This window comes from Glandiceps talaboti, chromosome 3 (genome assembly GCF_964340395.1).
Source record: "Glandiceps talaboti chromosome 3, keGlaTala1.1, whole genome shotgun sequence".
NCBI lineage: Eukaryota > Metazoa > Hemichordata > Enteropneusta > Spengelidae > Glandiceps > Glandiceps talaboti.
This window is the reverse complement of record NC_135551.1, coordinates 5,069,465-5,092,570: the sequence shown is the minus strand read 5'-3', so window position 1 is coordinate 5,092,570 and position 23,106 is coordinate 5,069,465. Positions and strand designations below refer to the sequence as shown.

The window sequence follows — 23,106 nt, the reverse complement described above, 5'->3', positions numbered from 1 at the left end:
GTCCTAGACTACCTGTAGCCTACCTATAGTTTTGAAGGACTAACACTACTACACTGTTTCAGTTATCCTAATAACTACTGTCATGATGTTATTGAATTTCGCACAAGGGTGAGTGAAAATTCACAAAATCAAATATTGCAGTTCGGATAGTTAAATTAGTGTAGTAGCATTGTAATTAGTCATTCGTGTCTCTTTCCATAGTTGCAGTATGCATTCTTATACTATTAATTAACTTGTGACATCATTAACCATACACAGAGCAACCACTTTGAAAGCAGGACTGTGTGCGATCTTAGTTATTGTATTAATGATACATTTGAAAGAGCAATTAAATTGTCACCAAATGAACTCATAAACAAGAACAACAACAACAACAACAACAACAACAGCAGCAGTAACAACAAAAACAACAACAACAACAACAACAACAACTACTACTACTACTAGTACTACAACAACTGGTCACCAAATGAACTCATAAACAAGAACAACAACAACAACAACAACAACAACAGCAGCAGTAACAACAAAAACAACAACAACAACAACAACAACAACTACTACTACTACTAGTACTACAACAACTGGCCAAAAAAAAAAAAAAATCTGGTTCTGGTCAGGGTAAACTTTCTAAAGTGGTGCGACGACGCGCTTTTTTTTTTTTTTTTCCTAATTTTTTTTTTTTTGTTGCAAATTAGTAAATACACATTTTTGACACTTTACATGCTCTCGGAAGATGTCATACAACTCTGGAAGTTGACACTGTTGTATGGCAAGTTTTATACGATGCGGATCAATCATCCATCAGGGCATCACTAGTCACATTTACAAATTTATCTTATCGCCCAGTGGTCTGCAGTAACATATAAATCCCATCCAAGATAATAATGAGTCTTGCCTTGCAACCACTGTATGATGTCATTGTGCAACTTGTAACGAGAAATACGTCTGTCCAACGGACGCGTACGTAGAGGAGGCAGTGTTTTCTTTCGAGCACCGTCCATCATCAGCCTGAAGGCATTTCTCACTGGAATTGCCCGACCTTGCTTCTCTTGTTCCCCATTTATTTTACAACGCACATCTTTACTAAATTCAGTCAATGCAGAAACCTGGACTGTTACCGGAACAGACTGGAAGTGACCTGTCAACACACTGCTTACGTATAAACTCTGGATGTATGCGCTACGATGTTTGACACGTCTTTCCATCTCATCTCAAATGGAAAGACGTGTCGAACATCGTAGCGCATACATCCAGAGCTAACTGCTTACGCTACAGGAAAATCTTTGTATTCAGAAGGCAGAACGAAACGATCACCAGAACTAAGAACACCTCGAAAGTCAGCTGAATTGATATCAACATTTCAATTGCTCACGACGTACTCAAACTTCAGAAACATGTGAGCGGTTTACCACCTAGCACAGTGAACACACTATTTCCCGTGATTCCCATCAACCACGCTCATCGTACATATTACGTACACATATCGTACGGGGGGTTATGGGTATGCAACAGTACTAGAAGAAAAGGGTACCCGTTACCAAATAGAAGTGCGCCATCACACGAGTTAAATTGTTCCGCAAGCCTTGCATACAGTGTTGATCGACGGAGAATTGTAAATAAGGAACGGGAAAGCAAAAATTATCGGAAAAAAAAGGATCGACGCGGGGGTATTCAGGGCACGCGCGCGCTGACCAGAACCAGACATATTTTTTTTTTTGGCCTAATATTTCGACAAACTCTTTTCTCTGACTGAATACTACTACTACTACTACTACTACTACTACTACTACTACTACTACTACTACTACTACTACTACTACTACTACTACTACAACAACTGGTTATTTCGACAAACTCTTTTCTCTGACTGAATGTATGATTTACATCGAATGTATAAGATTGCGAGACCAAAATAAGGGAACGCACATAATATACAGGGGGGGCTGAGGAGAAAATGGAGGAGGGCATGAATGAAATTAGGGGTTCGAAGAGGGCCTTTGGAAATTATGGTGGTCTGAAAGGGGTCACGAAATATTTTGCTTATGATTGAATCCCAGGAGCAGTCGCCTATCAAGTACATTTGCTTTATTTCTTGCAGCTCTGTCACAATAAGGGTAAACCTATGTTGAATTATCATTACATGGGTGACTTTGCCTGAGAATGTGTTTGTGTCAATCTGATTAAAATCCGATGTAGATGTCGACTAATCGTTCATTGCTGTTTTACGTCTTCGTTATTTTGCCTGAATTGACCTTCTTGGGACATGTTTACATTGTTTAGCCTGCGGGCGATCAGGTTAAACAATGTAAACATGTACTAAGAAGGTCAATTCAGGCAAAATAACGAAGGTAAAATAGCAATGAACGATTCGCCGACATCTACATAGGATTTTAATCAGATTGGTGTTTGTGTATGCATCTCTTGAAGGCTATTAAAAATAATAATCGGGGCGATGTGAAGTTACTACAAGGTTGCTACTGATTGGAAAAGACACATATATTATCAATCATTAATAATACAGCCATGCGCTTGCTTTCTTTGTTTTCTAACCAATCACAATGAACCCGAGAAAGTGCTTCATATTGTCTGCAACATTCAAGTATTCTATGGCTTAATTAAATGATGTTTATAGTTTGAATTTTACGCCTCCAAATTGGCCTCCAACATTTTTTTTTGCGAAGTATGTGTGTGTGTGTGTGTGTAGGGGGGGGGGGGCTGCGAAAAAAAGTAACCAAAATATCTTCTCATCAGGGTCGCCTGTCGTATATTCTGCTCGTTCCCTAAATGTATGCAATGTGCGAGTGACAATTACTACATCGACTATTCTGCAATGATTTTTTTGTTCTGCTTTTCAGCTACATGAGAAGAAAATTGGCACGTGGGGGTGTTGCTACTGAAATGAACAACGAATTCTGTGGACTGGTTTAGATGTCTTAATAAATGACTAAAATCTCAATTTTGTTCCCACTCGATGGTTCGAAACATTTCGTTACATTTTTTACAATTATAGCAGTAAACATCCGACTTGAAAATAGTATGGGTTACCCACACTCTCCCACCTCTGTCACTCACCATCAGCGGCGAGGCTGAGTAACTGCCACTATTACTCGACAACGTTTGTCGAAATATGTGATTTCATGTGTGCATATATATTATCAAGGCATTACGTAATCAATACTGCTCACTGGAGACGGTCATTGAATGAATGGTGTGTCCTTGAGAGAGTGTGGGTATTTGCCTGTGAATGAATAATACCGCGTGTAACCTTGCATTTCGTCTGGGGGGACATGATTACGTGACCTATCAAGGTAACATACACAAACAGTTATGCCGACGCTGCAGCTGGCTAACGTTACAACTAAATTCCAACACCTAAGAAGTTTGCTTGTCTTATGATTTGCTAATATTAAGTACAGTGTGTGAAGGCCATAGTTGGTAGCTAAAGTGCTTTCAGTTGTAACTTTACACTGGTTCACTTGTGGAACTGTACGTGTCGTAAACTTGTGAGATAAAACACTGTCAGACAGACACGCATGCATTATAACACCAATGACAACTCAAACTTAAACATGAAGTCGAAATGTGTATTATTAAAGCGCAAAGTTCTCCTGGATATTGTCATCTTTAATAATATATTACTTGTAGTACTCATTGCATAATGTAAAGATAGGTAAAAAATCGATATTAGTTTTCTCAGGGTGTAAACAACATTATTATGCAAATGATTAGATCAACGACCCATGGGAACAAGTGGACTACTTTTTAATATTGGGTTTACGGCCTTTAAAATGTATGCAATTCCAACCGTTAACCACTAGTTAGTCGGCTATTATTTAAAGCAGACATTATTTCCTGCCGTTCTACAAAATCACCACCACGGTGCTCGTTTAAACCTCCGCTGATATATATATATATATATATATATATATATATATATATATATATATATATATATATATATATATATATATATATATAACTCGGTGAGTGTCAATCTGCTGAGACAGTGCTCTATACCGCAGTGGCAGAGCGCAAAACTATATATATATATATATATATATATATATATATATATATATATATATATATATATATATATATATATATATATGTATATATATATATAACCTTTTGTTCGATCACTAAAGTCGGTGAGAAGGTTGGATGTGAAACCGTTACCACTCCAAACAACATAGAATCATCCTAGTACTCCAAACTATTATTTTATCGTGTGTATTTGGCCTTGCCCGTGTATTTGCATATGAATGAATATATAGGTAGCTATAGGTTCAATAACCTTTGGTTATGGTTATATCACAATTATACTCCGCATTGAATTTACATGTGCGTATTATCACAGCTTATAAAATAGTGAAGTGGTGTAGATTTGAACACAGTGATAACTCAATGTTTGAGATGGCAAGCGCATTATTGCCCGCCCATTTCATGACACTGGTTATTCCCTTTGATAGCATATTATTGCATAATTCGTCTTTCAAATGTGTTCATCATATGAACATTCGTCCTTCAAATGTGTTCATCATATGTTAATTAGGTCATGTACTACAATGTATACTATAAGATGTGTGGAGGACCTTCTGTACTTCGGACCTTACATGACAGTAAGCAAACATTACCTGTACTCCTGTCTTACATTTGGAGTTCACAATAATATTTTTAATCACCGCTGATCTAGGATCTACCATTATAGTACTAATCGTCGCAAAATGGTGGATTATGACAATTTATTGACGCATTTAGTTGGAGAATTTGGACCATATCAGAAACGATGTGTTGTACTGCTATGCTTCGTGGCGGTATTAACATCTCTAAAGAATACAGCACCAGTTTTCATTCAAGCACCTACAGATTATTGGTGTAAAATGGCAGAGTCGTCTAATTTGACCGACGAATGCGAGACTTTAAATAAAACGGATGATTGTCATGGAAGGGTGCAGGACCTTCTTTTACCGAGGGAGCGCGATGACGGGTCGTGTGAATCTGGTTGGAAATGGAGTAGCTGCTTTCGATACGAAGTCATGAATGCAACCGATTTTTTATCGCTGGCTCAGATATCTAAAAACACTTCAAATGTTGTGAAATGTGATAATGGTTGGACCTATGATACTTCCCAGTATACATCAACTATGATACATGAGGTATGTACTGTTACAACGATATGACCTGCATTTAAAGATTAGATGATGACATGATGACCATCACCACCACCGTACACCACCACCACTTATAACGACACGACCACTGTACCACCACCACCACCACCACCACCACCACCACCACCACCACAAACACCTTTGCCATCACCTATGCCAACAACAACAACAACAACAATAACAACAACAACAACAACACGTAAGCACTGACAAATCAGCATTGACAGTTGCTAGCAATGTAATGACACTCATTGTTGCAATAAGTCTGTCAATAGTGACATTGTCATGCATATCTGTCGCGTATACGAGTGTTTAGGGACCGGTCAGTTTCTCCAGCCTGGGGGGGGGGGGGCGGTGGATTCTTAAATCGGACCGACAAAAATCACTGACCCCCCTATCTGTAAAACCAAAAACAGGCTGACCCCCCCCCCATCACTTAATTCTTAAACATGATGACCCCCCATATATATAATATTCGCATGAAAGGTATTTTTTTATCGTGACTCAGTGTGGACTGCTTGACTGTCTTGCATCTACTTTATAAGATCCCGGGTTAGCACTATCATATTTATAATGATTGACTACACAGGGTAAATATATTCGAAAAGGAGTTTAATAGCATCTTGGCAGTGAAAGGTAGGAAAGCTTGAGAAGGGAATATGTACATCTCTTATGGGGGTCCTAGGGGGTCTCTCCCTAGAAGCCCAGGAGGTTTTTAACTCTGAAAAGTCAAGTTTGAGACTATTCAGACATTTTCAGAAAATAATTTCCAAGCTTTACAAGACAGCACCAACATGTAAAATGTAACTACATAAGGTTGAAATATTTTTGAAATATACTTTGATAGCATCTTGGCAGTAAGAGGGGAATAGCTTGAGACTGGGATATGTCCACCTCATGTGGGGGGGGGGTCATGTGGGGGGGGGGGGTCTGAGGGGGTCTCCCTCTAGAAACCCTGGAGGATTTTTACTCTTAAAGCCAATATGTAGGCCATTCAGACCCATTCAAGCAACAACTTAATCCATGCTTTACAAGACAGCAAGTATCAGAAACTATTCTTTATAACTTACACTAAGGGTTGAAATATGTTCATAAAAAGTTTAAATGGCATCATTATATACATGTAGTAAAGGTCAGCACATCTAATGGTAGTATCATTGGTATGGGAGATTTGGAGTTTAAGGCATTTTAGACTACCTTGGCAAACGTTTCAGATCTTGAAAAGACTATCATATCAAATTAGAAGAGGGTGAAAATATTTAAGAAAAGTTTAATACCATTATGACAGTGAAAAGGTTGTTGGTGCATCTGATTGTTGGTTGAATGTATGAGTGACCTCTGGGGGGGGAGGGAGTCCTTGGGGTTTTCCCCCTGGCAGATCTGGAGTTTTTTGCTTGAGATATACTAAGGCAATGCTTAGGTTATTCATAACCTTTGAGGTAATATTTCCAAGCTTCGAAAAGCTAACGTAAAACGTTTTTAAATGAGTTTCTCATATCACATAAAATGGACACGTAACATTAGTATATAGGGGCATTAATAGTGCATGTATAATAAAGACACCGGTATGTTAGAGAACTTTAGGTTCTCATACCTAGTGTATAATAGTAATTGGAATCTGATGAGATGTGGTGATTTGTAGTGTCAATAGCATGACGAGTAGAACAATTTAGATTAACTTCATTTATAAACTATCTATGAAAATTACCATTACGAAACCTTCAAGTTCACTTTTGCCCCAAACTGCAATATAAGTGAAGCATTGATTGTGAAACAGCCAAGCATTTACATGACATGTGCTGTAACTAGTGCGGTAGCTAGGTAATACCGGTACATGTACAATGTATATGAATATGTATAGTTAGGTTTGAACTAATAAGTAATGTTAAAGAATTCATGTAAGAAACAGGGACAAGAACAAATATTGACATGTACCACATTTCAGACAAGGCTATACCATTGTAGAAAGGATTTTTTTCTTCCATCACAATCTAAAACACAATGACCCCCCCCCCCTTCCACAATTTTCAAAACAGCATGACCCCCCCTACTGCCAATTTCAAAAACAGGGTGATCTCCCTACCAATCCACCGCCCCCCCCCCAGGCCGAAGAAACTGACCGGTCCCTTATGTATATCTTGGCTTGATTTGTTATTAAGTTTTAGTTTATAATAACGTAACTTGTGTTGCAACAGTTCGAAACCACACGTAAACATTCGATAGACATATTGACTGTTTGAGCGTTATTTGTAGTTATTATAGATATGCTTGATGAATTAGTTTTGTCGATTTACTTTTCAAATGATGAGGTAGTTGATGGTGGTGTACCGTCACTATGACAGACTAGCCGTTCTATCAAAACCACAGAGTTGTCCAGTAAAATAGTAAAAAAAAGATCCGGAAAATTATCAGGGGATAAATATTGTACTGCGTGTGGCGAAATGGTGTACATTCCATTTGCCATGCATGCATGCATGCATGCATGGAAGCAAATGAACAAAAACTTGATTGGGGAACATGTTTGCAACTCTGTAACCAGATCATACGTTAAACCCACTGTGTATATATATACTCAAACTGTATGACGTACGTGTCTGTATTATTAATATATCTCCCCCAAAAATGTTGTATTTTTAATATTTGTTCTTTTTGTGTCATTTCTATATTCAGTTTGATCTTGTATGTGATACATCATACCAAAGTGCTCTTATTACATCACTGTATATGTCAGGTAATGCTGTTGGATGTTTTGCTTTTGGACCCGTTTCAGACATGTAAGTTTTACACCACCCCTTGATCAGTCAGTCAAAACTAGTCAAGTAGACTTAACACAAAAGAGGGCACCTACATCTGCTTTGTTATGCACCCACTAGACTGCATATTTAATTGCTTTCCAGTGAACATGACGGTTATGTAATTTTGAGTAATTTAATTGACAGTTATTATGTCGTTGTGTTACTACTATGGAAATGATCTTTTAGTAGTAGTTTTAAGGTTACAGTATTAGTTGTTTGTAGTGCTGTCACCTTTGGTATTGTTTGCTAGGAAGGCAACTTGTCCGATCAAAAGTGTGGCCAAATCATCGGTAAATAAATGTGAAAGTGTAATTTCTATCCCGCACAAACGCATTACGTCAAAGACTCAGTGACCCATCTGCTATCTCTGTTCTCAACAGCAACCACACTCGTTCTTTTTAACATTAAGCGTTAAGCTTACGGTAACCAGATGATATAAAACATGAGTAATTTGGGACTCGATTCTGACAATTGTCCCTCCCTTCCCCGCCCTGCGAGGAGACAGCTTTGAAACATGGGCTTACCAGAAATGCCGGTAACTAAGGAATTAACACGCCCAGTGGTCAAATATTAGCAATAAATCGATTTTTAGTCGGTTTACCTCGTCTTGATTACAAAAGTCCCAGTACGGATGACCAAAATTCTCGAAATCGGAACATTTGAAGTTATACCGTAATTTAATGACGACTCCTTACGTACGCCACTTTATGGGATCTCGCGAGATGTACAATCCACACGGACTGTAAACAAAAGAACATCGAGAACGTGTTTGCACCAAAACTTTGACAATTCAACTTGGATCATTTTGTTCATTGATGTTGATGTTGTTGGTTCATTATAACTCTGTTTTATTTATTTACTTCATTGAATGTGACAAGTATCTTGAAGAAGTGAGATGTCAGTCAACAGGAAGTAATATAAACTACATTTATAAACACCAAAACAAAAAATAAACAAACATTATTTTTCAATTGTTTTAAGATATTTTACTTGAATACCCCCAATAGGTAATTAGACAATTGTTACATACATACATACATACATACGTATACATACATACATACATACATACATACATACATACATGCATGCATGCATGCACACATAGACACATACACACATACATACATACATACATACATACATGCATACATGCATACATGCATGCATGCATGCATGCATGCATACATACATACATACATACATACATACATACATACATACATGCATGCATGCATACATACATACATACATACATACATACATACATACATACATACACACATACATACATGCATACATGCATGCATGTTACTTATTCTCTGCATTTTCTTTCAAATTCAGGATCGGACGATTGACGACGTTGATGCTGTGTTTATCATTGTTACAAGTCTTGGCTATTATTGCCTTTTTTGTACATCATTACGTAACATTTGTCATCATACGCTGCCTACTTGCTGTCACAGTCTCTGGTGCTAGTATACAAGCTTTTCTTCTTGGTAAGGCGACGAATTTGTTAATTTCGTAAATGGGGATATTAATTACATGAGGCATTGTGTGTGTATGTATGTATGTATGTATGTATGTATGTATGTATGTATGTATGTGTGTATGTGTGTATGCGTGTATGCATGTATGCATGTATGCATGTATGTATGTATGTATGTATGTAAAAATTGTCTAATTACCTATTGGGGGTATTTAGGTAATACCGTAAGAATTCAAGCTTCACTTTCTATGATTTGTATTTTTAAGTTAATGGTTAATTTGGTAATATAATATAGACAATATCTTAATACAACCTTCGATTTTCATATAATATGGAACTTACATTAATAATAACAAAGTTCATTTCTTCTACAAAGGATTATGTTATGGTTTTTCATACTGGTAGTGCGGGGGCATATGGCAGATTTTTGGGTTTCGTGTGAAATTCATGTTAATTTTTGCCAACATATCTCATTGTGTTCCCCATCATCTGAGCAATTAAAAAATATATATTGGCAATTTTTATTTCAATATTAAGGGTAATTTTTGCAGCAATTTCATAAATGATGTAAGATTATGGTTTTTCTGTATATTGATGGCAAATTAAAATATGTGAACTGTACGATTGCTTTATATCTGTATACATGTACTTATGGGCATCCTGTAGATTATAAACTTGTAGACAGTTGTATAATTTTGCATTTTAATCACAAAATGATAAATTCTGGCTTCTTTATTTGCATATCATTTGCATATTATGTATGATGCTTCCAGTTTATTTGATTTCCTGTATTGTTTGATGTTGGTGATTGCTATTCTTTCAAAAATGTATGCCAACCATGAATTATTTCAGTTACTATGATATGAATACTCTGGTTGGTTTTTATCTTTTAAAGCACTAGTAAGTCCACACCTTGACTATGCTTCCCCAGTGTCTTCCCCACATATATACGAGTAGGGATATTACATTTTTGGAAAAAGTGCAGCGTCGGTTCACCAGGATGATTCCGCAGCTTGGTGGCTTGAATTATGAGGACAGTTACGCATATTGAAACTGACAACTTTAGAAACTAGATGAATTAGAGCTGATTTGCTTGAAGTGTATAAACTTTTCCATTTACATATTCTCCTTGATCCAGTTGTATTTTTCAAAGTATCTACTTCGACAACAAGGGGATATAGATTGAAATGATTTAAAGACAGATCCGGATTGGATATACCAAAATATTTTTTTCAGTCGACATGTTGTAAACATTTGGAACTGTTCAGTTTACCAGAAAGGGTTATTGTTATTACTACACCAATTAAATCATTGTAATTACTTAGTAATTCTTTTAATCCAGATTGGATATACATAAATATTTTTCCAGTCAATATGTCGTAGACATTTGGAACAGTTTACCAGAAAGGGTTATTGTGACTACATCAATTAATCATTTTATAGTGTGTATTGATAACACCTCAGAACAGTAAGGGGTCTATAAAAGCCTCAATGGCTTCCTTCCCCATGTACATTCATGGGTACATGCATCGTAAAAAAATAGAGGCATTCATTTATTGCATAGAACGACCCTTGCCAAATGATATGTCCTTTTGACCAATTTCGGCGTATTGGTATGGCTTGTTATCAAGTGTACATACACACATTAAAAATATTCCTTTTCAGATCTGGCATCTGGTTTTAATACGTATCTACACATGTAGTATTGAATCCTGGACAGGTACATTCTACACAGGATATAGAGTCCAAGTTTAGGTCTACACAAAATTTGAAATTTTACCTCTCAATATTAGCATACAAGTTACATAAATTGGACCTCTTGCAAATATTAGATAGAAAAGAAACATCACTCAGTAAAACACCTTTAGAAACATTCAGAATGTTTTACCCCCACTTTGGACCAATTGAGATACTTTCTAGAGCAATGGAAAAAGTCAATATGACAGTTACTTTAGAACGTTTTTGTTATTTGTTCTGTATGCAGTTCTTCCTCTACGTTCTGTAGAAATATCATATTAAAAAGTAAATGAATCGTTGTTAAAGGCATTTCATGAGCTCTTATTAATTTCCCACTTTGCAATGGTGTCAAAATGAGATAGGCTTAGTCATCAAGTTGGCATGTGACTACTTATTCCCAGCAATGAAGGTTATTTGTGTATGAGACGTTTACGTTGAGGATTTGAATGTCAGATTTTCTTTGAGTACTAAAACACGTGGAATGATAGCTAACAATGCAATAAAATTTGATTTAAGATACTATTTTCTGGTGGGTTGGGGTTGGGTGGTACATTAGAATCTGTCTCTGCTGTTACTTTCAACCTTTATTCATGACTGACCAAGAGGAAGTTTGTTGCGTAATCGAATGTAAGAGTGCCTTCACGCTGAATAACTAAACTAAATATGCATATATTCATATTGTTCCTTTGAAATATTATAAAAGATATTCTTCAGATACTGAATTTATCATCTTTATTTTATACTACATTGTCCTTGATCTTGTTTTATTTTAGAATTTCGATGAAATAACGTAATCAAATGTAACAGTGGAGAACACGTCTATTCATGTTGTTCCTTTGAATTGACATGTAACGCCACCCAAATAGCTATACTAGTAGAAACGTAGACAATGCATACGACATAATGGCGCGAGTAGTTTTGAATAAAAATAATTGGGTCTATTCACTCGAATACATAATTTTGTATAGTAACAATTCAATTGATGCTATGCTATTGATCAACAATATGTTTATATCAGATGTAAACTGAATGCCTTCAATAAAGGCAAAACTTTAGATTGCTGTTCCTTCACGCCTTGTCGAAAGAAAAATTCTGCAGTACCAGACATGATATTGCATATCCATTAGTTACTACATCAATAAATAAAACCTAGCTTTGGAACTCATTTTTCATATCCTCTTCTGTAAAAGTTGAGTTTGCTGTATTTTCAAACCACTGTAACTTTCACTAGAGTTTAGTTCACTATACGAAATGTCATATTTGACCATGTCTTTCCACCGGGGTAAATCTTTAGCAGAGGATGTGTAAATGTGGTGAATATTAGACGAAGTGACACTTTTGACTTAATTAATTCACCTCCGGTGACCTCTCCCCTGGGGCTGTGAACAGTCAAAAGTATCACTTTGTCTCGTACTACCCCTTGACAGAGATGGTAGTTAGGTGGGTCACAGGTAGGGTAAAGGTTGGGTAAAGGTGGGTAAATTTGACTTTTCGCATAGTTAACCTCAACTGAATCTCTTCTTTCGTGCCAGTAAAATCAGGCAATGATTTTGAAAACAAATATTAATCAGGTCTACCACTCAAGTAGTTGTTTTGTCAACTATTTTTGTCCTTGTTACGACGTCTACTCAAATAAAACCTACCTAAGAGTACCCATTCATTCTCATTCAGGCTACTAGCCTACCATCCACAGACACCACCACGATCTAGGTTAGTGTAATCTGTTCACCTTATGAGATTCGCCAAGTTTTATTACAAAAGGGCGATGGATATATTCACTTGTTTCAAAGATGGTAAATGTAATTTGCTAGTTAAACTTCAGTAATTGTACGTGTATTAATGTCGTACAGCTCGGTGTAGTTTTAGTGGAGATTCGACTAACCCTGGGCTTCGCATCACCGTTTCATAGCTGACCCCCACAGGCTACCTGTTCCGAATATATGCATGAACCGTTTATTGTTTCGATACTGAGAGGTATGACATGCAAAACTATACATGTACTAGTATACAATGATATTTTCTCTATTTTATCGATTAAGTAATATATCTATTGCGATCAGAAGTGCTTATTTTTAATCAGCTCACACATCCATATAACACCAGAGGATGAGTGCATCCTTAAGTGTGCATTCTTAAGATCTAGCCTAAGTACTGAAAATCACTAATTATCACTAATAACTCATTACAATTACAAGCTATACGGTATTATCAAACTTGATGACACATGCACCTTGTTATCATTAATGTATGTACTAAATTACATTTTATTTAAAGTTTACATTCGTAAGATATAACCTAATTACTGCAAAACCATTAATTATGTAAATAACTCATTAATATTGCAAAGGATAACAATAGGGTTGGATAGATAACTGGATAAACATCCTGCTAATGAACACCTATACATAGTTTATCCACTTGCCTAACCATCTTTGCAATATATATCCTCATTTGATAGTTGCTATGGGTGTGGCCTTGTTGCTAGGGCCAGGCATATGTAACACTGTCCAATTTTTGTATGTTTATCCACATATGGCCCTTAATTCTATGTTTGCCATTGTAAAATCTTTAAAATGATTGGTCTGCAAGTCTGTTAAAAATTAAAAATATTTTTTTTTAAAGATAGTAAGTTTATGAGTACTTGTTGGTGATACTTTCAATTCATAATCATATTTTAATATTCTGCATGACGTAGAAATGGCAAGTAAAGTCAGAAAGAACATTTGAATTGTTTGTATTATTGAATTTGCCCAAATTTCAGCGATAAATAAATAATTTTCATTCAGATATGCACTCATGGGTTTCCTAACCCTGGCATAGAGGGCGTCAATTTAATTTTGTTCATCTAATTGAAGACATTTAGGGTCGTTTGGGTCATGAGAAACAGAATTAAGGCTACCCTTACATATACCTACCAATTACTGTTATCTTTACAATATACGTAATGTTCTGACTGTTGCTGTGGACATGGTCTTGTTGGTAGGCATATTTGCATACATGTTTTGATTTTTTTTTTGCCTGACTAACCAAAAATTTTGTTATCTTTACAAAATATACTGGCATTGTTGGCTGTTGCTAAGGCCATATCAATGGAAGTTGACTATAATCACGGATTCATGGGTTTTCAATGCCTAACCAATGGTTAAGAATAGGGTCTTGGGGCCAAATTTTATTTTAGCCCCCTCAGACTAATTTTGAAGTTAAAAATTGCCAACATGTATTTTTTTATATGTGGTCCTATAATGAACGTAACCATATATGTTTCATAAAATTAACATGCATTTCACACGAAAACCCATATGCCCTTGAACAATGGTGAGCAATTGCAAGTACCATAAATTAGACGAGTAGCTCCAAGGCAACCTCCTATAGAATACAAACTTCAATTTTCATATAATTTCAAATTAATACATTTGTTAATGGTTACAGAGCGCACGTGTCCTATAAACCATGTCAATTATCATTTAGCCTGAACGAGTCACTTACATGAATAGTTATATCAAACAAATATTTAGATGTCCTGAAATTACATAGACACTATTATTCCTTAAATTGTTAAGCGGGCATATTTAATCTTACAAAATATATTCAGTTTAAATCTGGTAAAATTACACATCAAAATGAAAAAATGAGTACAACTTGCAGATCTAGATGGGTGAAATGTAGGGAAATTCAAAGATATAAAAACAATCAATGTTCATCATATTCGACTTTCCTAGCAACTGAACTGGTCGGTCCATCTAAACGGGCTTTTGTGGGCGCATTATATTATGTGTATTATGGATTTGGAGTTGTTATATTGGCTGGCGCTGCTTACTTCATCAGAGATTGGAGGTTACTCGAATTAGTGACAACTGCTCTATTTATTATATTACTGTCGTTTTGGTGGTGAGTATGCCTCCTTTATAAACGATTTTATTGCGTTGCAAGCTAATAATTTGATTCATTTAAATGAAACACGTAGACTACATCTTTCTTGTATAATTTATTGAAGAGGCTATCATCATGAGTGCACTATTTGCATAGTATCAACCACAGTTATGTACAGCAACAAATTATTTGCCTTACTGAAAAAGATTGGACTGTAAGAGATACGTCGTGTTGTTCAGCCCTATCAGGCTTCTTAATTAACCTGGCTGATAGCGTGGCAGGCATGTTTATATTTTACAGACTGTGATATAGAGATATCCCGGAATACAAATCAGAAGGAATATTTTTATGTTTTTTGTAATATTAGGAACAGAACACAACAAAGTACTTCACACATGACTGTAATACGAACACTTTATACACTGTCACTGTGAACAGGATTGTAATGAGAAAACTTAATACACAGTCACGTACAAATATGACTTGAATAAGAAAAAATCATACATAGAGATTTACGCACAGGATTGTAAGAGAACGCTTTCTACAGTGCCACTTACAAGTAGGACTATATTTTATTTTTAAGACCACTTACAAGTGGATACTTACAAAAAAGATTTTTATTTAAAGAACACTTTATACATACTCCCTTACAAACAGCACTGAAATGAAGATATTGGTCACTTTGTAATGTTTATTTGTATAAGGAATGGCATGTGCACGTTTGTACACATATATAAAAGCAAATTTTCAACAAAATCGTTAGCAATATAATTCTGAAATGTTCATTTCAGGATCATACCAGAATCTCCACGCTGGCTTATATCGGTTGGAAAGATTTCTAGAGCAATGAAGATTATTCAGAAAACCGCGCTAGTTAACAAAGTATCTATTCCAGACAATGTACTAACGTCAACTTCTGGAGACGAAATATCAGAAAAGTCAAAGAATAACGTAAGTATTTGTAACCTTACATGTTTAGGTGGATTCCCTCTGATTATTCTGTTATAGTTGATTGTTACCATTGCAATGTGCTGAAATTGACCTCATCATATCTACATAATATATTTACTATTACAGTATATACGATGCTATCTCTGTGTTTCTGTCATGGGACGTGATGCTTTTTGACACAAAGATAACAATAACAGACACACAACTCACATGGCAGGATCCTTTACCTAATCACATTCAAAGTAATAAAACATTGATATTCGTTTACACTGCCGTAGAAACAGACTTCTGCTGAAAAATATACACATGACTTAGTTATTTTAATGGGCGTCGAGTGTTTAATTTCCAACTGATAATTAATTCAACATGATAACTTGTCTGCGTTTGCATCCCCACTGTGTGTGTGGCACCTCTACAATAGTTTATGTTGCATTTGAGTCATATGCCACATAAATCAAACACTGTGACAACCATGTATGTACTGTAGAGCTGCATATATTTAACTATATTCATCTGTCACTTTCTACATTCATTCACTCTGTAATGGAAAATAACAGTTGTGGATTCAAATATAATTGTGTGTAAAAATTGACCACAGTGGCATTTATAAACGTTGCATACTTTAACAAATCAAGGGTGGATTTAGTATGTTTAACATAACAAATACAACAGCAACATCGATAATAAGCCAATAACAAAAACAAACAGCGACGACGACGACAACAACAACAACAACAACAACAACAACAACAACAGCAGCAGCAGCAACAACAACAACAACAACAACAACAACAACAACAAGAATAGCACAGTACAGGTAGACAACCTACATCATCAGCATTATTCAACATTGACCAATTGAATTGGCATTTCTCCATGTTATTTTATCTAACAAATACATGCTTCTGTTGTTTGACAGGAACTTGGTGTTAAAAATGAAAATGTTAGAAAGACTTCACCAATTGATTTGTTTCGCTTTCGAAACATGCGAATGAAGACCTGTATATTAATGTTTTGCAAGTAAGTGTATCTATAGATAAGATCTACTTATCAAACAGACACTTTATGTGACATCCTGTTGAATACGCCATGTGCTGATTATCAGCAGAGAGATCAAATACTGTATGGTTACTACGCGAGTGAGTACGTTCTCAAGCCATTTTGGGGCCGGAAGTGAGGTCCAGAATAGTTTAGCATTCTAGCCTTGTTGTACCCCCTCTTTTAACAACTACCAGTTATCAAAATATACCTACCCACTAGTGTAATTTTAAGGATACGTCGAGTTATTTTCAAATATTATTCGTTCACGGCATCATGTATTGCCATACCATCAGAGCCAACACAAAGTTTTAGCCCTCACTTTGAGAAAAAAATTAGAATTAAAATTAAAAATTAAAATCCTTAAATATGAAATTACAGGCACTTCGGTAACCAAAATATGGCGTACTATATCCACACATCACGTGAGTTTTTACCTCCCATAAGGGAATGTTATGTTATGCTTTTGTCTGTCTGTCAGTCTGTCTGTCTCTATGTCTGTGTCTGTCTCTGTGCCCCTCTGTCTGCCTGTCTGTATGTGTGCTTGTCTGTCTTTCTGTCTGTGGACACGATACCTCAAAACGACAGTATCGATTCTGATGAAACATACTAGACATCTTTCATATGCTAATGGCAAGAAGTGACCAAATTTTGATACACATCCAATGAACATTAATTAGTCATTTAAATAATTAATCAGGCTATATCTCTGGAACGCATATAAAATTCAATGTAATTTGGTACATACGTTAACCATAATAAAGCGCATATGTCTCATGATGTTTGTTGATTTAGCTTAAAGCTTTTATGATTAATTTGCATAATTAATAAATGTATGTAATTAGGCTATATCTTAAGAATGCATACGTCGATTTCAATATAATATATATAGTACATAAGTTAACCATAACAAGCGCATATACGTTCAATAAAGTTTGTTGATGTAGCTTACAGTTTTAATGAATGATAAGCATAATTAATGAATTTCGGTAACTAGGCTTTATCTTAAGAATGTATGCTTCAAATTTCGTATGATTTGGTATATATATCCACCCTAATTGTGCACACCTTTCCTTTGAAGTTTGTTGATATAACTTTCACTTTTAATGAGTAATTTGAATCAATGATTTTCAGCAATTAAGCCATATCTTGAGAATGTACAGTTCAAATTCCAGAATTTGGCAAATACATCAACATAAAAAGCACACACATACATTAAAGCCTATTGGCATTGTTTTTCCGTTTAGAGGGCACAACGTATTCGTACCACCATTTGTAACAGTAACTTAGTACCACCATTTTTCATTTCTATATCGTGAAATCAGGATGCTCATATGGATAGAGTTGTTAGCTCTGCTGTCAGCGAAAGTTGAGCGGAGCTTTAGCGTTAGGTTGATGCTCACTGTCGTCGTCCGTCGCCGTTTGTCTGTCAACTTTTTCATCTTCTTCTCCGAAACCGTGTCAGAATACTTTAATATTTGGTGTGCATGTTCCTTGGAGGGAGGCTATTCAGACTTGTTCATGCCAAGTTGATCGATGTATTTTGCCATGTCACATCAAGTTATGAGTAGAACACGACGACTAAATTTAGTCCTGCTTGCATACGAAATGTGTGCACCATCTGCAAGCAGGACTAGACGAAATTGAAATATCAGACGGTGTATATCTACTACAAGTTGAATGTTGTTGACAATTATGCACAGTGATTTTGGTTAAATTTATTAGGAAATTGAAATTCGAAGTGCCTCAAAATTATTTTAGATCCCTAGTTCAATTCATTCATCATGAAAATTTTCCAGGGTTAAAGCTGTAAGACACTGGAATTATTTATAGCCAACCTCCAAAATCCTTTTTTGTTATTTTTGTGCATTTCCCAGTCATTATTTTCTAAGATTTTGCGTAATTTTCATAAAAATAGATTTTTCGTAAAATGGTGACTACAATCTAAAAGTACAATATTTTGCCAACTTTCTGAGTGAAATGTGTTTTATAGTGAGACATCATATGAAAGCACTAACCACTTTATTACATCGCTAAATAAACCTGCATAATGAAGATCTGAACAACAGAACAACACAACCACTTCCACACTTTACCAAAACAAAACAAAAAACAGCGGAGCTATTGCGACCGATAGGTCGCTTGTTCATTAAGATATTAAGGTCATTATGACTAGCTTGTTTGTTTTAATAGTACTATGCAAATGACCACCACAAACAGTATGTACCACGACTTCCGTACTGTATCAACATGTCAGGCGTAATTGTATTTATATATCTATACGTCAGTTCAATAAAAATGTGTATAATAGCTCGCGAAGCAGCAACAAAGCTGCCGCTAGCGGCTCAATGACTAGTATGCATGCGCGTTGTATACAATATCATAACTTGGCAAAGCCCATAAGCTCGCGCAGGGTAGATTCATTTGTGACCGTATGCCTAGGCCAGGGTTGATACACTTGATTTGGGTCATTTTCCGGGGGTATTGACCATCAAAAATTATTTTATTGAATGACATCTAATTCTCTGACATGGACGAGAAGTAAAGAAAGTCAACACTCTATGCAGTTGTTGGTTTCCAAACTAACGGGTTAAACACTAAAACTTAAAAAGTCACCAAAACAGACGAAAAAACCCTCAACACCGCAACAAGACGCTAAAATTATTGTAGCTAAGGCGACATAACATCAACATGCATTGCAATATTGTAACAGTATGTTATAACTTTTTAAGTTTTAGTGTTTAACCCGCACCTAAGGGGTTAAACACTAAAACTTAAAAAGTCACCAAAACAGACGCAACAAGCTTAAGACGCTACAATTATTGCAGCTAATGTCGCCTATGCTATACGATGATACTGTAGCGCGTGGAGAATGCACGTAGTTTGCACGTAGTATATGGAAGGCGCATGCGTAGTCACTGTGCACCGCAATGCATCCCTGGGAGAACCACCATTTTTTTTCGTTTAGTATATACGACGCGCATACGTACTAGTCATTGAGCCGCTACGCGGCAGCTTCGCTGCCGCTGCGCGAGCTATTATATGCAAAAAACATTGGTTGTTCTCCCAGGGATGCATTGCGGCGCGCAGTGACTACGCATGTGCCTGCCATATACTACGTTCATTCTCCACGCGCTACCGTATCATCATATATAGGAGACATAACATCACCATGCATTGCAATATTGTAACAGTAAACCCGTTGGCACGATTATCGTAACATTGTAACGTGTATCGAGGCAACACTGTACCTCAAGGAGAAATTGTTACACTATTTGGAAGTTTGATGCACGGCGGTACGCAATACGGACCCTGATGACATAGGGCAGTTTAATTTCCAGGTTGAGGAAGTGTGGTTTTGACACTTATATTGTCAATAATTGATTTTTTTTACATGTTCTGAAAATAATAACTACTGTCCTATGTTTGTTGGTACAGTAACATTCCTAAATCATCGAGTTGAATTGAGAAATCGGCAACATGTCAACAAAGTATTTGTCCAAAGACCAACGTACGTACGTTAGTGTAGGGTCTATGATAAGTTGGCTGATTGAAAATGAACATTATTAATCTAATGGCTATGATGGTTTTTGAAACCAACAACTGCATAGAGTGTTGATTTTCTTTACTTCTCGTCCATGTCAGAGAATTAGATGGCATTCAATAAAATAAATGTTGATGGTCAATACCCCTGGAAAATGACCCAAATCAAGTGTATCAACCCTGGCCCAGGCAGCCGGTCACAAATGAATCTACCCTGCGCGAGCTTATGGCCTTTGCCTAGTTATGATATTATTGATAAGTTCACTATTTGCATTTGATTTCCTCGATCGATATTGTTAGCTGTGTTTCTTTACAACTCTTAAAAATAATTTCGTATATTCTTCTCTAGCTTTTCTGCCTCCTTAACATATTTCGGTTTCACGCTCAATATCTCCAACATTGGCGGAAACGACTACATAAATGTCACCATAGCTGGCGCTGTTGAAATCCTTGCTGTCATCCTCGCCAGTCTGTTGATAGAAACGAGATTAGGGAGAAGATTCACATTCTTTGGAGGTTGCCTCGTCAGTGGCGTGATGTCATTTGTATTAATCTTTATACCACAATGTAAGTCACTGTTTTACATACGATGCTCACTTTCGTACATATAAGCATTCGAAACAAACATAGGATTTATATCTTGGTAGTTTTACGTCACAACAGAACTCATACACGTCGTTCGATTCATTATACCGTGCTTGAAATTGGGATTCAAAATATTCAAAGGTTATTCGTATCGATTTTTAAACATTATGCCTACTTCCCCAATATTTGTCTTCATTCAGCCGGAAAATGTTCCTCACCTAAGAGTTTTGTCACTTTTCGTCTTCAAAAGAATTTACCAGGTAATGTATAATTACAATTGTGCTGAGGCTGAGATAGGGTTCATAGATTGGCTTTACATGTGATTCTAGCTGTTGTCGCAGTTACCTACTATACTGTTTCTTTTCTATTAATAGTTTTTTTGTTCTTGTTTTATCATCATAGGTGGTGATCTTTTTCCGGTAATGATAACATTCAATATGATTGGTAAATTTTCAATATCTGGTGTCTTTGCTATAAGTTGGATATATTTTACTGAACTATATCCTACAGTTGTAAGGTAAGAATCATGTACAATTAATTTGGTATCAAGGTAGCTAATAATTCATTTGTAGGGGATGTCTGGCTCCCATCTACTCTTCCCTACCGCCTGGTATTTGATTAACGGTCAAGTATTCAAATCTTGAAGTACTATTTCCAACACCGATCACTGCATATGCTAATAACGTTTGCATTGCATATCTCAACCGTCCGAGTTAATTATAATCACGTGGTGAGGCTAATGACGTTGTCTCAAAGCGGGAAGCATTAAAAAATACAATTAAGAATTTGAACTCTGTCTGGCAAAAGCTTCGTAGTAGGGGAAAGGCGGGTAGTAGGGGAAAGGCGAGAGCCAAATATCCAAACGCTACTGGCTTCTAGGCTAGTGTCGGGGGTATCAACTAAATCCACTGACAAGGGAACATTTTCCTTGATTATACCAACAACCTAGTTTAATAAATTCCTGGCTATGTTTCTCAGCATAAATTAATACTAACAATTTGGAGTCAACCGGAAATTCGAAAAAATTATAAAACATATTTCTACCGAATATTTTGAACTTGATAAAATGGTGAGAGAAAACAAAAGAATTAATTTCAACAAAATTGTGTTAGTGTCATTCTTACTGAGTAGTATGGCTATGTGAAAGAATTGTCAACTCTGGTTTTGTCACGAAAGCCGAAATTTTCAAAAGTACACACATTCATACACATACGTTTATGGTGTTCTCTATCCATCTGCCGTCGACCACATATGTACATATTATCGAATTCTAAAACTACCATACGAAAATAGTATTTAAAGATATATTACACAAAAAATCTAGATAACTACTAACAGTCTACACAGAGACGTGTTTTGCTATAATTCAACTAAGACGTACACGCACGCACGCACGCACGCACGCACGCACGCACACACACACACACACACACACACACACACACACACACACACACACACACACGTGTATACATATCCCAACATCTTCATACATCTGTAGGTCGTCTGGTGCAAGTATCTCTGTTATGGCTGGTATGATTGGCGCTATAATGGCACCACAAATTCTGGATTTCCGTCAGCTATGGGAACACCTACCCAAACTTGTTTTTAGTCTATTGCCTATACTATCTGCATTCCTTGTCTTATGTTTACCGGAAACGAGAGGGGAAAAGTTGCCTGAAACGATGGAGGAAGGAGAATGGTTTGGAAGGTAGGAAATACCGTTTTGTGTAAAGATGTAAAAAGGAAAGAATGATAGATGCAAGAATTAACTTATGCATTCAATGACGGTTTGTTGAGAGGGATCATAGCCTTGAGTCGTCGTGCCAATATTTAAATTTGTTCTTTAAGATCTCACTGTATAAATTTCCAATGTCTTTTAAAATTTTCGATTTTTTCATGACATCAAATATACTTAAGT

The 23,106-nt window shown here is 36.2% G+C and overlaps 1 protein-coding gene across 1 annotated transcript; it reads left to right on the top strand.

Moving 5' to 3' along the window:
* The first annotated feature begins 4,730 nt into the window (after window positions 1-4,730).
* Window positions 4,731-22,900, top strand: LOC144432688 (organic cation transporter protein-like). The gene is made up of 7 exons (XM_078120952.1): window positions 4,731-5,162; window positions 7,848-7,951; window positions 15,860-16,019; window positions 16,939-17,039; window positions 20,950-21,167; window positions 21,588-21,702; window positions 22,687-22,900. The coding sequence occupies exons 1-7, from the start codon at window positions 4,731-4,733 to the stop codon at window positions 22,898-22,900; spliced, it is 1,344 nt and encodes a 447-aa protein (XP_077977078.1).
* The last annotated feature ends 206 nt before the right edge of the window (window positions 22,901-23,106 follow it).